At 37.8% G+C, this 17,292-nt stretch overlaps 2 protein-coding genes across 6 annotated transcripts in view; one reads left to right on the forward strand and one right to left on the reverse strand.

Moving 5' to 3' along the window:
• Positions 1–689: 689 nt before the first annotated feature.
• LOC125727088 (sodium channel subunit beta-1-like) lies at positions 690–13,438 on the forward strand. Of its 4 annotated transcripts, none has more exons than XM_049003755.1 (7): positions 729–783; positions 905–999; positions 2,522–2,622; positions 8,071–8,237; positions 10,467–10,704; positions 11,362–11,503; positions 11,914–13,438. In XM_049003755.1, exons 3-7 carry the CDS (start codon positions 2,571–2,573, stop codon positions 11,978–11,980), a joined length of 666 nt encoding a protein of 221 aa, XP_048859712.1. In that variant the 5' UTR covers positions 729–783; positions 905–999; positions 2,522–2,570; the 3' UTR covers positions 11,981–13,438. The 4 variants fall into 4 exon arrangements, with proteins under 4 accessions (XP_048859709.1, XP_048859708.1, XP_048859712.1 ...); XM_049003754.1 differs by having other exon boundaries at positions 766–783; positions 905–2,421; XM_049003752.1 differs by having other exon boundaries at positions 690–999.
• Positions 13,439–14,678: 1,240 nt separating this feature from the next.
• LOC125727087 (protein Aster-A-like) overlaps positions 14,679–17,292 on the reverse strand; it is a 30,653-nt gene continuing 28,039 nt past the window's right edge. For both annotated transcript variants that reach the window (XM_049003748.1, XM_049003749.1), the window contains exon 19: positions 14,679–16,094. In XM_049003748.1, the coding sequence (XP_048859705.1) occupies positions 16,008–16,094 (87 nt within the window). In that variant the 3' untranslated portion in view covers positions 14,679–16,007. The remainder of the gene's footprint in view (positions 16,095–17,292) is intronic.

The raw sequence follows: 17,292 nt of genomic DNA on the forward strand, positions 1-17,292 counted from the left end.
GGCATGGTGGTGCAGTGGTTAGCATGGTTGCCTCACATCTCTGGGACCCAGGTTCAAGTCTCCACCTGCGTTACATGTGTGCGGAGTTTGCATGTCCCCCTCATGGGGTTTCCTCCGGGTACTCCGGTTTCCCCCCACAGTCTAAAGACATGCTGAGACTAATTGTCGTTATTGGAGTGTGCCCTGCGATGGGCTGGCTCCCACTTCTGGGTTGTTCCCCACCTCGTGCCTTAGCTTCCGGGATAGGCTCCAGACCAGCCGTGACCCAGAAGGATAAGTGGGTTGGAAGATGGATGGAAGCTCACATTCTTAAAGATGCCCAAAAGGACCAACCAGTAATTATTAATCCAATCTAATACACAAAGGCTCCGGTAACCTAACAAGAAACACCATAGAAAGGAATAGCATGTAAATTTAAAGGCAATGGACGAACTTAAACCAACATTTCATGTAGGACTACCAAATCCCCTAATTAAATAATCTAATCAATAACCAATTTGCCTTACTCATGTATGGAGTATATTATATCCACTATCTTAATAACTCCATAGTATATAGGTTACATAGACGTTACCATAACAATAAAAACCACTGCTTTTCGGTCTTCTGCTGCTTTCCCTCCCTCCCTTTCCCCATCCACCCCACTACTGCAATGCATCAGTCCCTCCTCCCTTACCTCCCACCCCCAATCTCTTTCCTTCATACTCTCGCAAAAGCACGGTAGATTACACCCTTCGTGAAAGCAATGAAACTGCACGAACATGAGGTTTTCTGCGATCATTGGTATGGTCGTCTCTTTTTGAAGTCTCTTTTTGGCTTAGGTCTTCTTGATTTCTACGTTTCAGTCAATTCAAGAATTTTATGCGTGGTTTACCGTTGATTACTTCATATTGCGCTGCGACAGACGGTGACTCTCATTGGGAATCAGTTCTCGTCAATATTCCGATTTCCAGAAGACGGGATTAAAGAAAAGGACGAACATAGAGAGACATCTGAAGGGTAAAGGAAATGATCATGTCAACGACGGATAAAAGAGACATTTCTGAGATGTATTGCCAGTAGAAAGGGGTGGAAATTAACAGCTGGTTGTTTTGTCGCTCAAAATTATTGGGATGCTATAGCATTGCATTTTTATATCGTAGTCAGAGTGCTGGAGAAATCATTCATTCAGCGTCGCTCATTTTGTATAAATTGTATGTATTACAGAATAGTTATCAGAAAGTATATACAAATCTAAATTAAAATAGCAGAAATAGAAATATACATCAATTTCCAAAATTATAACGAACTACAGGAAGCATATGTGTCGTTGGTATGCGTCATAAACCAGATACAATACGTCCTGGTGGCAAGTGCAGTGTCCATTAATATTATTATTGTCGTTATTATTATTCAAATACTTTTCCAGGTTGCGGTAAAGTGACTTGTAAATTGTAAGTAATGCTTCTTGAATAACTAGCTACAGTCCATTTGCATTTTTATGTGCACTCCTAAAGTTATTTTTAATGACAGAATAAATAGAATAACATTGCAGTTGAATATCAACAGAAAATGCGTGAGTACAAAGTGATTGTAAACACTGCAGTACTTATATTCGCCACCTGTCAGTCACTGTGACCTTATGTATGCAGTATTGATAAATGTGCCGTAATCTGTGTGAACAGATTAGAATTTGTTCACCTGAAGTTAACAAACAGGCACCTGAAGATTGTATGGATTTATCATTGTAGTTTTCAGATTGATATATTCCAGAAAACAAAAGCAATAACAAATTAAACAAAGTGCTGAAATATTGTTCTGACTGCACTGTGACCGACTAAAGCCAAAACACAGAAAGTGCGTGTGCTTCCTGTAATATAAAGTTGTGGTTTGGAAGTTCTGCTCACTAGTCATTAGCTCAGGTCTTCCACCTGCACAGCTGTTGCAGGTTATACTGAGTCTTGCATTTATTGGAATTTTGTTTACTGCATTAAGTGAACCATAATTGTCTTCCTGGAATAATGTTGGCTGTTGATCATATGGAGATGCTTTTTGAGGGGATTTGAAAGGCACTCAGCCAGTACTCATTAAAGGCATGAACAGACAATCAAAAGTTTATAAATAAATGAGCATAACCTCAGAAGACAACTCCAAGGACATGAGCTTAAGGTGTTTAAGGACTCACAGGATTATAATCAAATTCATCAGATCTGAAATCAGTGTATGAAGTCATATATAGAATTCAACGTGATGCAAGAGCTGCAAACATTTTGCAAGTGCCATTATCAGGGTTGTGGCTCAGCCCCTGCCAGCATTTGCTGATCGCTATTACAGACTGAATATAGTTCAGAGCACAGATTAAAGGGGAGCAAGAAGAGTAACTAACTTGGACTGCAAGTGGCTAAGAACGGAGGCATCTTGTGTGTACAGGAAGGCAAAGTGGTGTTTTTTTTTTTTTTTGCACTTGATTTGTTGGTAAGACTGTGCTGCACCGTGGGGTGGCCTGTGAACCCACATATCCCTTCCTCTCCTGCCGCGTCAGCACTGGAGGACCTGTTCTGAGCAGCCAGACACGCCCATCCACCACGAGCATGCCTGCACTGCGGCTGCTGCTGGGCCCGGCCCTCCTCTGCCTGCTCTACGGTGAGTGGGAGCCCCGCTGAGCCGCCTTGCACACAGGAGCATGCATGAGCCTCTTCAGCTGCATCCCCCTCCCCGCAGATGATGGAGCCAGGCCGTTTCCTTTGGCCAGGGGGACATCAGAGTCGTGGGAAGGAACGCTCGCTATTTTGCTACAGCGTGGGAGATGCTGAGATAATGGCTTATTGTTTAACACTAGAGATCTGATCTAAGTATCACAATAAAAGCAGGTACTATGTACAAATTAATGCAGTAACACACTATTCTGCTTTTCATTTATTTTGCATACAATATGTTTCTTCATATTTAAAAGATAATGTATATAAAATATATATCTATATACCAAAATTATATATCGCAAAAAGATCCACTACTTTTGTACACACACATTGTACACATGATAACATTGGTGGATAGTGTAATATTAATATTGATATTAATAATAATAATGTAGGAACGAGCCAATAGTCATACTCAAATGGAGAATATATCTGTAATGCTAATCCTCATATATCTGCAAATGTCTGGTGGAAGCTATTCATTTATCTATCAAGCGAAATGCCAGAACAGATGGTATAAATATATCAGCTTGCCAGGAATCACTTCATGTGTTTGGTTTTTGCATTTTCCCCACATCTACAAGCTCCTGACAATGACAGCATATAGCAGCAGGCGATGTTTATTGGATCAATTATTTGAAGTATTTTTATAGGTGGCACTAGGTTTGTTTCTGTTTTTCTGTTTTGTTTTTTGTTTATTTGTGGTTTATTTTTATTTAGATCACTCATAAAACGTCATTTGTATGCTTGAATCGCTAAAAAAATATGATTCTATTTTAAATATTTAGAATACAGTGTTAAGAAGATAATGTTAAAATGATTTTACTCTGTAACAGTAAGTCAAGAGCATACAAGCTTTCCCACACTGTCACTGCAAAAAATGGTAGTTTCTCTTTTTGGACCTTGCATGTGTATTCTGAGGTTGTAGAGTAGGCAAGAAATGATGAGTGGTAGACTGAGGAGATATTCTGTGGGCACTAGGAAAAGCAATGAGAAATGAATTAGAGAATAAGAGACCAAACAAAAACTTGGAAGGAAATGAGGTAAGTCTGTTATGCAACTTGTGACCTGTGTGACCTTCTAAGCCTGGTTTAACAGCATTAGCTGGCCAGTGCAAAATCACAAAGAGGATGATGGGAATGATGCATGCGTATGCATCCCCACTTAGTTAGGGAGAAAGCTATCAAATGCTGGAAATGTCTGAAAATTATGCTTCTAAAGTTACCATAATCTCAGTTAAAGAGTTTTGAAAATAAATGATATAATCAGAAGTTTCCCTGTATGATTTTTTTTGTTCTACTTGTGTAAGTGTTTCTTGGAGCATGTTGGTATGTCAGGCCATTAGAACCTGACTGAGTGACTTAACAAAGTTTATATGTAAATAACCCAGGGCAGAGACAGAAAGTAGGTGATGGCATCATTTTGCATTATCCAACAAATGTATTGTTTTAGGATTTACAGTGAATCATATCATGGCCTTGTCCTACTAGCTTGTATGGCATATTAGCATTTCTGCCCTTCCACCTCCCATGTGGCTTCATGCTTTTTACATCATGAAATGCATCTGGGAAGCCGCTGTAGTACCAGGTACAGCTATATTCTTATAGCTCCTTACTGTCCAGCAGCATGGTGCATGCTCCCCTGTTAACCTCTGTGCTTAGATAGCAGCTTGCAGCAGCTTGTGTTGTTAACAGCAGAATGGCCTGCCAACATTCCCGTCTTAGCTGGGGAACAATGCTGGGGGAAGGGGGTGTACAGCTCCATGTAACAGCAGACATCCAATTCTTGCATGCACAGGGGAATATACACGGGGGGATGGGTGCTCAGTGACATGGGGGGAAAGATCTCAGGTGCTAGGTCTCCATGGAGGAGAGAAACCATTAGGAGTATGTCAGAGGGCAGAAAAGGGAATGTATGGACAAACTGGATACACATAATAAGACGGCAATAGCTTTGTGAAATAACGACATGGGGTATCTATGTCAAATAATGAAAAGGGGGTAGGTATTTGAAGTATTGACAATGAATAATGGTGATATCTATATGAAAACATAACATGGGGATATCTATGTAAAATATCGACTAGACGATATCTATTTCAAATTACGACACAGTGATGACAACTAGATTGTCACTGGTATATGAATGTCATTGACACAAGCATATCTTTGGTTACAATGGGTTTTTAATAATTGCGATTTGTTATATTTCACTCCCAGCATAGATCATTCCACTAATTATGTAGCCTTGAAGATTAATTAATTTAATCTGGGGGTGGAATAGAAGAAATATCTGAAATGGCTGGAGTGTGGTTAAACAGAAGTTTGGGAACAACATCTTGTTAGTAATCAAATTATTACAACATAACACACATTAGTCTGTAAAAAAGTGTGGCCAGAATGACATAAAAAACTGTAATCGGTAAGGTACAGGTAAGTATATGCAATATATGCACGCATATATATATATATATATATATATATATATATATATATGTATATATATGTATGTATGTATATATATATATATATGTATGTATATATATATATATATATATATATATATATATATATATATATATACACACACACATATATATATAGACACACATACACACAAGTAGAAATAATATGTTTTTAGTGTTTCGACCTTTGGAGGGGATTAGTTTTACCTGGAGAGGTTATGTAGTTATGTTGAGGTATGTAGTATGTAAAGTGAATTGTCTGGCTGATTCACATGGGATAAGAAACCTGAGTAATTTCCCCAAATCACCAGAGATAGTGTAGATAAAAAGAATTCTGACTGTTGATGTTAATATCTAAAACACAAATAATAATACAATTTACAGTTTTGGATGACCTATCCCTTCAACATTGAAAAATAAAAATTGGCATCACTTTATATATAAAGTTTGGATAGGAGTATTCTTGCTGAAAGAGGTCTGTGTTTGCTGAAATACAGGAGGTAATTTGCTCCTGTATTTTTACTGTAGTGCCTTGTAATAAGTTTATCACTCTCCACTTGGGCGTTGAAGAACCAGTCAACAGTGGTACTGGCAAAAACTTCCACCCTCATTTTACAGGTGTAAAATTTAGACTGGACTAAAATTGCGAACCTCGACAGTAATCGCTTCAATTACATTATTTCCCCAGGTAAAACCACTAAATTAATCCTATCCAAATCTATCATTAGAAACACTTTTTCAAATCTGAAATTTCCATATAACAATTTTATGATTGTTTTCGCATCACTTTATATTTTTGCTAAATTTGTATTATTTGTGTAGAGATATGTAACTTTGAATTGAATTCTGTTATTTTGTAAATACATATTTCAATTAAGTGGAATATAGAAAGTCCATTGTTTATGAATGTAATGGGGGAATGGCATCATATAGTATAGCGGTCTTTTGCTGATAATTTAAACTCAGTGAGGATAATCCCAAGAAAGACAAATTCAGATGTAGTTTTACAGGAGACATCAAACAGTAAATCAGATTAGTATTAACCTAGCTTGAGTGTGAATGATGTGTGGAAAGGAAGCATAAAGAATAACAGGAAGGAAGAGGTGCAGTTAATGCTATACACATTAACATTTTATATTACCTTAAAAAAAAAGTTAACACAGTAAGCAAAAGAAATAAAGACTGTGAGCCAGCTGGAAATGGTAAATGCTGGCTATTTGTCTATCCTAGCTCCAGCTGAGTACCACACATTCCTGCTTGAGACGGGGTCTTTCCCTAATGTTCCCAGCAAAGCAATATGTGTGATTTCTAATGATCCTGGGGGATTAGATATTTGAGTTTTGGTGCTGGCTGGAGGGCAGGGCTGTGACCTGAAAAGGGAAAAGAACTGTTAGGCGTACCAGGACTTTAGCTCATGAAATTCAATAAGAATATATTGATAAAGGAAAGGAGGGAAAGGGCCTTTATGAACCATTTCAATAAATGGTAACAGAAAAATAATAACCGTTCTCCAACAGACTACCGATTATTCCTTTGGAATAACTTACATTTTGGTACTAGATTTTGGGAATATCATTTTTAAAAGAAGTGAGTTGGTTCTCTAGTCATTGTGTTCCAGCTTCTGTCTGTCTCAGTGTCTCTCTCTGACGTGATCTGTCTCTTATTCTTTATCCTTCCTCTCTCCTCTACACTACATTTGCGTGGTGTGTGTTCGTGTTCACCTCCTTCTGAGGTGAGTCTCACTACATGGCACCTTAAAGTCTTTCCTGCTCATACTTTCTCTCTCATATTGGTCAGGTTCTCCTACATAACAGGGTTAACACCTCTGTGAGAACTGTCTTTCTGAGTAATACATTTATATTTTGTCCCTTAACAAGCTTAACCATGTTAATGCATTCAGTTCTTCCCCTCATGTCTTTCTTTGTACCTGAGTATGAGAAGCATTAATCCTTTCCCTCTGTTTTCCTAACTCTCTGTGCTGCAGTTCGAGTAGCAGTATATTGTGTTGTTCTGCTCTGTGATAACTCCTCTCTTTCTCTCTTTTTCTGTCTCTCCCTCTCTCTGCAGTTTGCCAATATTATTGTCTGTTGTTTTACAGTTTTGTCAACAAAGCATCAGTAAATTTTACAGTCATAAAAATAATAAAATATGCTTGCATAAGTTTCCACAAGACATCAATTAAGACAAGGTCAGAATAAACAGGAATAAGCAAATGGTATCTTGTCTCTGACATGACATGTCCTGGCATTTTATGCCTCTCAGCTGTAGCTATTTTGATTATTTTTGTGATGCGTCAACTGACTATCACTTCACTGTGACTGAAAAAACATCCCCAGAGGTCAGAGTTGAAAGTATGGCGAGATGAGTGGGTCAGAGTGATGCTGACATCTCTTTCCAAGCTACAGTTTGCTGTATGAAAAGAGACAGTTGGAGTTACAGGTGTGTTTTCCACTGCTGACTGAATTACTGAGCTACATATATAGACGTATGTATCTATATATGACATGAGATTTATTCAAATCTATCAGTTTAAGAGAATGTAAAAGATTATGGTATTTTCTTAATACTAGCAATTTATTTCCCCTCAGTTTGTTGATTCTGAATTTTTGAAAGGGCTTTGTTGCTGGCTAAACTTGGTTGGTTTTGAGTCAACTCTTTAGCTGTGTATTAATTATATGTAATTATGTCAACTGAAATCAAAATATCATCATATTCACTATGAGAGGAAATAAATAATCCAATTTAATAAATTGTACATGAAATGCATGCAAAATATATAATGAAAGGAAACAACATCTCAGGAGTGTCACAGTTGCTGCCGGGGAGCAGTTTGTTATTGGCAGCCATGAGAGGTTCATTTAACTTTGGTGGCGATGTGCAATTTTGGGGGAGATGAGATGGTGAGTGATTCTCTGTGTCCCTCTGAAGACTCGCAGTGCCATGCTGCCTGTGTGGAAGTGGACTCGGATACCGAGGCTGTGGCTGGACATGGCTTCAAGCTGGGCTGCATCTCCTGTAAGATGAGGGGCGAAGTTCCTGCCAGTGCCACTGTTGATTGGTTCTTTAAGGCCCAAGGGGAGAGTGACTTTGTTCAGGTCAGTATACAGTGTGTCTGACTATTTACTAATTAAGTTTCCTAATTACAGAAGAAATGTTTATGGTAATATACAGTGCTTGAACTAGGGAAAAACAGATGCTGGTACTCCCCTTGTTATTCAGTACCAGATGCTGGTACTCCCCTTGTTATTCAGTACCAGATGCTGGTACTCCCCTTGTTATTCAGTACCAGATGCTGGTACTCCCCTTGTTATTCAGTACCAGATGCTGGTACTCCCCTTGTTATTCAGTACCAGATGCTGGTACTCCCCTTGTTATTCAGTACCAGATGCTGGTGCTCCCCTTGTTATTCAGTACCAGATGCTGGTACTCCCCTTGTTATTCAGTACCAGATGCTGGTGCTCCCCTTGTTATTCAGTACCAGATGCTGGTACTCCACTTGTCATTCAGCACCAGGTGTTGGTACTCCACTTGATATTCAGTGCCAGGTGCGAGTACTCCCCGTGTACTGCGTACTGGTGAGTACTAGCCCACTTCAAGCACTGCTAATACATTTTGTTCTGTTGAGGGAGTGTCAGCAGTACCTGCATAAAGGGATTGTACGTACGTGGACAAAGGTGTCCATCACAAAATGTTTTGATTGAGACCAAAATACATACATGCTATACTTTTAAACACCATGCCTGTGGTAAAAAAAATGTAAAAACTGCCATGATGTTGACCCCAGCCTGCTGCTTCCCAAAAGTACACTCAGTTTGTAAGTGCAGCTACTGGGGCCTCTCAAAAAAAAAAATATCAGACAAAGATATGGTGATTTGCATTAAGAATTTTGTATGAAGAATTTAAACCTTAAGAATAAAACCACGGACTTATGAAACATCTAGAAAATATTCTCTACCTGCCAAATACCTTTAATGATTACAACAGATGCTCTAGCATGTGTATAACCCTAGATTAACAAATGAAAACAAGTTGCAAACGTATTTGAAATTTAATTAACCTATTTCTTTCACAGCATATTCTTTGTCATTCCCAAGTGATTTTTAACATTAACTGTACTGGGGAAGATTTGAATGACTTTCGGGTAGCTGGCAGTGCTGGGGGACCCTGTACAAATTACCTGATGTAACACACACACATTTAAAAAAAAAAAATCTGAGGGTGGGCCCAAACTTACACACACACACACACACAGCCGGGGAAAATTAAGAATTAAGAGACCACTCTATATTTTTAAACATATCTACATTTTTAAACCCCGGTTTAATCATGCTTCTGCTGGCAGAAGGTTACGCTGAGCAGCAGGTTGCTCCCAGGTTCAAAATTTCTAAGATAGCAGCACACAAGCATAAGATGAAGCAGGAGACACTGGGAACAACCAGAAACCAGCCAGGCAAAGGGTGGAAACAGCATGCTAATGCCATTCTAATGTCAACAGTTTCTCATGGACTCTAAGATGACATCAAGAGACCTATAAAAGGAATGGAAAATATTACGTGCAGGTGTGAAGTGCTCTGCTAGGACAGTTCATATCAGACTTCTAGAAGCAGGACCATAAACCAAGGAAGAAGCCCTTCATTAATGAGAAACAGAGAAGAACCAGGCTGCAGTTTGCAAAAAAAGAACACACATTTAGTGTTTTGTAAACATTTCTTAGATAAGGACTCACTGCAGAAATACATTATGTTTGGGGGCACTGTAGAATTTTAATTACGTTTTGAAATGATTTTCTTAATCTGAAAAGATAGAACAATAAAAGAAATGCCTGCTGTAATCACCTACTATTGTGTGATCTGTACAAACAACTGGTTCCCATTCACAATCTTGGCGTACTATAAATAGTACGCAATCCTGTGGGATTCAAGGCTATTTATCCACCAAATATGTAATTGCAAATATATTACAACTCCATTTTCGTCATTCAAAACACATTGTATTGCGCATATACATTAGACACATTCAACAGAGGAAAGTTTTTGGTGCTCCCTGATTTGTAAACTTCATTAACTGATGATGACAGCTGTTGTAATTCATGGCTACATTTTCGCAATCAGTTTTGAGGGACGCTTTAATTACAAGCATAGATCTATTGTGAACTCTGGTTTGTTCTGAAATGTTTGAATGCAACCTGGGCAGTGTATCCTGAAAATTCCTGAACGGCAGATAACCACCAAGGATCTCTAGTTACTGTTTGGCTAATAAATTATCTCAGCACTTGTGATCATTCTCCTTTGAGAGTTTGCTTATGTGCTTATGCCTTTTCTCAGATATATAGTTATGAGGATGAGACTGCTACAATCACGGATGAGCGCTTTGATGAACGGCTTTACTGGAATGGCAGCAAGAAGACAACTGACCTGCAAGATGGTTCCATTTTTATACTCAACGTCACCTTCAATGACACAGGCGTCTACCGATGCTTCTTTGAACGTATCCTCACATACAACGACTACAAATTTCACACTAATGCTTCCAAATTCATCCACATCAACGTAGTGGCCAAGGGTGAGCCTCATGGACAAGGAAAAGTAAAACTGTTGAGAGAGCATTCATTTTAATATCTAAAATTTATAAATGGATTAGCAAGTGGTGTAAATAACCTGATGTTGAGGGACGATGATGATGATGATGATGATGATGATGATCGCACGGGTGGGTGTGATATTGTCAGATGATCGCTTTATTGGTTCACTGCTGTTATGCTAAAATGATAGAATCCATTGCCACTTCAACTATCAATAAATTAATATGCATATTTACATTACAATTAAATGTATATTGCTCACTTGTATGGCAGAGCATATTTGATTTGCACTGAAACAAGTAATATTTACAGAGTTGGATAGTTCTGGCCCAGAAAATAAAAATCCAGACCAAGATTTTGTTTCATCTAATCAGCTGAGTACTCTGTGACTGTCATTCTTCATGCTAAATTGGTTGGTTAAAACAAAATCTTTGCCTGGATATTTACTTTCTGAACCTGACCAATTTACATTTAAATATTTAAGAGTTAAAGAACACTAGATTTTTCTGTCTTACTCTAAAACAGGTGGCAAGAATAAGGGAAGATGCAATGTTTAGGGCAATTCTGGGGGCTACATTTAAAAAAAAATATTACATATGAATTGCTGCTGTTTTTCTTTCCTTTGTTCCTACCTCCAGCCACCAGAGGGATGGCGTCCATTTTCTCAGAGGTGATGATGTATGTGTCTATTATTGGACTACAGCTGTGGTTGGTGGTGGAGATGGTCTACTGCTACCGGAAGATAGCAGCAGCTGGTGAGGAGGCACTTCGAGAGAGCGCGTGAGTACATCCCACACGGTTCTCTGTTTTCTTATTCTTAAAGAGACAAAAAGCTCCTAATTTCCTCCTTCGATGTCCCTCAGTTATCATGACACTAATAGTGTCATCGGTCATCTTCAGCTTCTGCAGTCAGCTTCATATGCCTAAAGGCTGGTTTATCAACACTCTAATCTATGCTTAGAGTGTTGCATAGCCGTGTAGCCTGCACAGTAGCCTATGCCATAGCATGACAATTGTAGTTATATTTCTGGGGAGGTGCACATCAGGCTACGGTGTGGGGTACATAGATACATGATAGCCTACAGCATAGATTCTACACAGATGTATAAATTAGCCTTTAGGTCTACCATTTTGCCTGCCATACACATTCTTGCTCTGCTAACCTCTGCCTTTCTGCTTTTCCTCTTCAGGGCTGAATATCTAGCTATAGCTTCAGAGAGTAAAGATAACTGTGCTGGAGTGCAGGTGGCAGAATAGCACAGGTAACATGCGTGACTTTTTCTTTTCCTTATCTATGCTACCTTGCTCTGGAAACATCCCAGGATACAATACAGAGTACTTTGCTAACGTTTTATTTTTTTAATCGGTGATGAACAACATTGATGTGCTGTCACATAAAGCATTAACATCAACTTAATTCCTTGAAATATGTCCATCACACTTTTAGTTTTACATCAACAAAAAAATCTATGACAAACCTGTATGTATATTAGGACTATTTTAATGTGATGAAAATTGAAAAATGGATCCCCCCCTCAAAAAAAAACAAAACATTTTTTTTGTATTTTAGTATTAAATATGGTGTGGGTGATGGGTGTTATATTAATGTGTGAAAAAGTAACTATGGAATGGATTGATTCTTAAACCAAAATAATGGGCATATTGAAATGTACATAAATATGTACATTCCTAAAGATCATTAAGAGAGTATCATTGTAAAACTGCTGAAATGACTGTGCATGTAGTCTAGAGGCAATGGGCTTTATATATTTACTAAATTATATTTATTTATATAAAGCAATGCATGTGATTAAGGTACCAATAAGGATCCTAATGTATGTAAAGTCTTTGTTGACAAAAATGTATTTTTTTCATGGATTATTAATTAGAAATGTGATAGAGATTTCTCAGAAGCTTCTAAAATCTTCCCAGACTGAATTGTGTTAGCAGATAGTTTCAGCATTTTTACATCCTATGTTATAGTTTTGTATACCTCTACTGTTTAGAACTCCCGGAAGAAAAAGGGTTCTACCTCAGTCCAGCTTCTATAATACCTATGGGACAATGTTACAAGTATTTATTTATTAAACTGTACAAATCCAACACTGCATATGTATACACTCTATATGTACATAAGATATTTTAATTTCTACTACCCAGTGCAATTAAAATGTACTAAATACAGTTTAAGGTGCATGTATTCTGAGATTGGAGTCTTTATTAAAAAATATTATTTATAATTAGCCAAATATATATAGGACTTCACTAGGAATTTTACCAACATTGTCACCAGTTCATTCGTGACACTGAATTCTTTTTTCATGGAATTCAGATACCTTGCAACTGAAATTTATTATTTTGAAACCCAAGCAGTTAGTGTCGTATGACTCATTTAAACATACATGAGAGGAACTGTTGATTCAATGCATTTACATCTCAATATAGCTTTAGTGTGATGTTGTTAAGCATGCAAACCACTTATCTCTAATACTAGAACCCAATAAACACCATCAGGTTTGACAAATGATTTTATACACACACAGTACATTCAGTGTTCAGCTTAACTATGATAAAGCACTCCATATTTCATAAATTTGCCATATGTTCACATAGTGAAAATCTAATACTTACAGTAGAAATTTAACACGTGAATGCAATACCATAAAATGTTGTGTACTCTTAAGTCTTTCTAAATAAAGAAATACAAGTACAGTACATGAATGACTGATTTTATTTGATAGCCATGACAAAAAACCTGATATAAATGGACACACTGCCATATATGTTTTGATTAGTATATTGTAACAGAAAAAGTATTTGGTTTTAGGAGACATTTCTTAATTTATGCTTTTTGAACTTACTGGCACCTGAGAAAAACACTACTGTTAATATTACGCTTATAATGCCACTGTCCTTGAGGTGTATGAATCAGTATGAATCACTGACAATTGGTAGATCAATGAATAAGAGTAAGAACATTTAAAGTGATCACTCAATTCTCCCATGCACTTAAGTCTGGGGTTTATGCATGTTTAATCTAGGTATACACTTTGGGGGGAGAAACACCAAAATATCGGCATGTCACATGTACATGTCCCTTATGTGCATTCTGCCACTAACTGAAGGGCTTTTAATTGCAATTTTTGTTGCATTTCAAATCAAATGTTCTGCACAAAATTCACTATTTCATTGTAACACTTTTTTTGTTAAAGGATCAGGACGAGCATAAGAGTAGTAAGCTACCGATATGCTTTCATTTTCAGAATAATGGGGTTTTTTTTTACCTAAGTGCTTGACGGGAAAATAGATTATAGTGTATCATAATAGGTTGTTGTATTTTCTCACTCCAGTTAGCATTTGTGTTTATGTACATTATTCATACTGGAACACAGTATGAATACAGTGTTAAGGCATGCTCACGGTTTTAGATGAGTGCATTAGGTTAGCCATGCCCTACATGCTATAAAACAATAAAACCTGAGTTGACCTGGGAATCTGTTAAGTTAAATTGTAAGTTAAATTACACCAGAAACTGTTTAATTTTCATTTTTATGGATATAATGTACTATGAAATATGTTTTTAACAACAATGCAGCTACTCCTCGACTTATGATGAGGTTGCAATCCAATGAATCCATCATAATGTGAAAAAATCATACAGCATATCGCTAGCCCAGGATCAGGACAAAATTCAATGTTTGATGACTACAGAATGTGCATCAGTATCACACCATTGACAAGTTAAACCATCGTTATGTTAGGGGCAACTGAAGTTATTTTTAATGTATTTAAGATATATATGCATTGTGACACCAAAGTGTGAAAAAGAGGGAGGGAGATTCATGTGAGTATGACTTCAGCTGAACATTTGTTTCAGCTCTTCAGATTCCTGTGTGGCCGTTCATCCCAAATGCACCACAGTGAAACATCACCCCAGAAATGACAAAAAAAAAAGTTGCACAGTAGAAGTTATTTATACTTATTCCTTATGAAACAATTAAATACGCAATTCAATCATACAGTAAATACATCCAAGCAAAGTCCACAATACATCATTTCATGACTTCCTGAGAGCCATGCACAGCAAGGCCCTGACACTTTTGCAACAGATGCACAAGAAGGCAAGAGAGAGTGCCATGGAGGGAAGAGGAGAGAGAGCTGATAGGAGAGAGATCCATCCGTCCATTTTCTGAAACTGCTCATCCTCTTAAGGGTCACAGAGAGTCCGGAGCCTATCCGAGAGGCTACAGGCACAACCCAGGGTGGGGCAGGAGATGGACATAATACTGCAAAATTTCTGGTTCTTCCTTTGGGCCAAGACCCCTAAAAAATCCTAATCAGTTCCATAATCCAGTTACATAAACACATCGATAGCTCTGGGAAACAAATCCCTTAGTCTAGTAGGGAAAAAAAGCATGCAAATCAAAGATCTTACATATCCTATAAACAAAATATTTATACATATAGTAAACATACATGACAATGAAAATTAACAGATAAGGTTTAAAATAAGATAACCATAATAAAAGTAACTAGTGTTGTTCAAATACACTTGTTTCTCTCTTGCAGCACAACTACTTTCTTTTTCATTTCAGACTATTATCATTGTTGTTACAATAAACATCAAGTTCAAATTATTTCACCCTTTCTTGGTCCATGATTAGAGGAGACAAAATGACTTTTTAATCAATAAATATTGTGACTGTAACGTGCATCAGTTCACCATATTCCCCCTCTCAGAACCCATGAAATGATCATTTAAGATCGAATGCACAGACAACGAGGAGCGGTTTCATCTTTAACATAGAAAAGTTCACTTGGGCAGAGAACGACAACTGAATGTTAGCAGAGCAAGACACAGGTTTGGCTGCAATAAAGTGGCAAGAGGTGCAGGCTGCCAGGTGCGCAGACGTTGTGTTGGTGTCTTATACACATCTCATTTCCTTGCTTGAGAAACAGCACCTTCTTTAAGATGCTCACAAACTGGTGTGAATACCTACCACATGTCGCTTTTAAGCATAGCCAACCAGATGGTGCTAAATCATGTTTTATGTTTGAGCACAATGAACCAGGAATTTAGGCCCTGGGCCAGAGGTGCTGTGGGTAAACATGGGGCTCATTGTTGGCTTCCTTGAACATCCTGCACTCCTGTTACTATTGCACTGCCTTTTTGTAAGTCTGGGTTTCCCGGGACTCTTCCCATGGAGAATCACTACTCACACGCAGCAAAATGGGGGAGTCCTCGACGTGCAGTTTGCAGCAGACAGGCTCACTGCTGAGAGGATTAGTCTGTGGGTGGCTCTGAGGGGGAGGCCTGTCCTACTTCAGGAGTGACAATTCCTCTCTGTAGCTTCTCCAGAGAGTGTTTCATCTGCAGATGGACAGGGAAAATGAGGACAGGGAAAAAGATCAGTCTCTCAAGCATGGAAAACATTGTTTTCTGATAAAAGATAATAATTAATTCATAAATTGTTCTACACTGAATAAAAAATGGAGCTAATTAAGACTTATATGTGGCATATTGCTTCAAAGTGTGGCATTGCTTACTCAGATATAACTCAATTAGTTTGGCTGGTCTAAAACTAACACAAATTATATTTTGATTGAGTTATCTTCTACTGTTCTATTATAATTATAATTACTGATCTGAAGCACTGCATACAAGGGCTATAGGTTATTCAAATTTGTGCAGATATTTGTAGATCTCTCATTTCTTGTTTTGCGGTTTTCCTGTTTTGTTTAGCATATCATTGTGGTGTATAATCTGCACTAGTAGTTTTTGCACCAACTGCCAAAGCTACAGCAAAGAATTTGATCTGGTCTATGAAACGTCTTGTTCACTCTTTCACTCTCCCACAACACCAATGATTCGCTTGTGTAGAAGAACTCACATCACAAATCATACTTATTTTTGAACGATTCGAGAGGTTGAAATTTACATTAATAAACCTTACTGAAGAGTGACTAAGGACATTAATTCAAGTGCTATTCTAGAATTAAACCACATAAATGTGTAAAATAGTTTAGTCTAAAAGCATTATCTAAGCACTTTGAAAACACATCAGATCTCATTGGGAAGAAAGAAGGTGCCGTTGTCTAGCCTGTAGAGGTCTGTGCTCCCAATATTACAATTTTTATTACTGGAAAATTCAACTATTTACAAGACATCACATTTCAGTGGGTTTGCACATACAAGGAATACTCACCAAAACATAGCCCATAGTACAATACTCACCCCAAACAAGAAAGTATTAGCGCTTTTCCACTAGCATACAGGAACTGACCAATAGCCGAGCCGTACTGCAAAGAGAGACTAGATACAGCATGGCTACAGCTCTCTTAGGTTTCTCACTGCAGAAGGGTGAGCCGACCCTTCTGCAGCGAAAAACCAAAGAGAGCTGGAGCCATGCTGTATCTAGTCCCTCTTCGCAGTACGGTAAGGGTGTTGCAGAGTTTGGAGAGTGACAGTGATGTGAAACTGAAGAAACATTTATTTACTGTTCACATAGTGTATCATAATTTACTATGTGCAATTACTATTATTTTTTTTACTGTGTGCCAATTCCCTT

This window comes from Brienomyrus brachyistius, unplaced genomic scaffold (assembly GCF_023856365.1).
Source record: "Brienomyrus brachyistius isolate T26 unplaced genomic scaffold, BBRACH_0.4 scaffold86, whole genome shotgun sequence".
Taxonomy (NCBI): Eukaryota; Metazoa; Chordata; class Actinopteri; order Osteoglossiformes; family Mormyridae; genus Brienomyrus; species Brienomyrus brachyistius.

Excerpts from the sequence above, each read along its gene's own strand:
- LOC125727088 (XM_049003751.1), top strand. The coding sequence starts at position 746 with ATGAAACTGCACGAACATGAGGTTTTCTGCGATCATTG. Across the intron at positions 2,623-8,070 it reads CCTCCTCTGCCTGCTCTACG|ACTCGCAGTGCCATGCTGCC; the intron begins GTGAGTGGGAGC and ends GTCCCTCTGAAG. Across the intron at positions 10,705-11,361 it reads CATCAACGTAGTGGCCAAGG|CCACCAGAGGGATGGCGTCC; the intron begins GTGAGCCTCATG and ends TCCTACCTCCAG.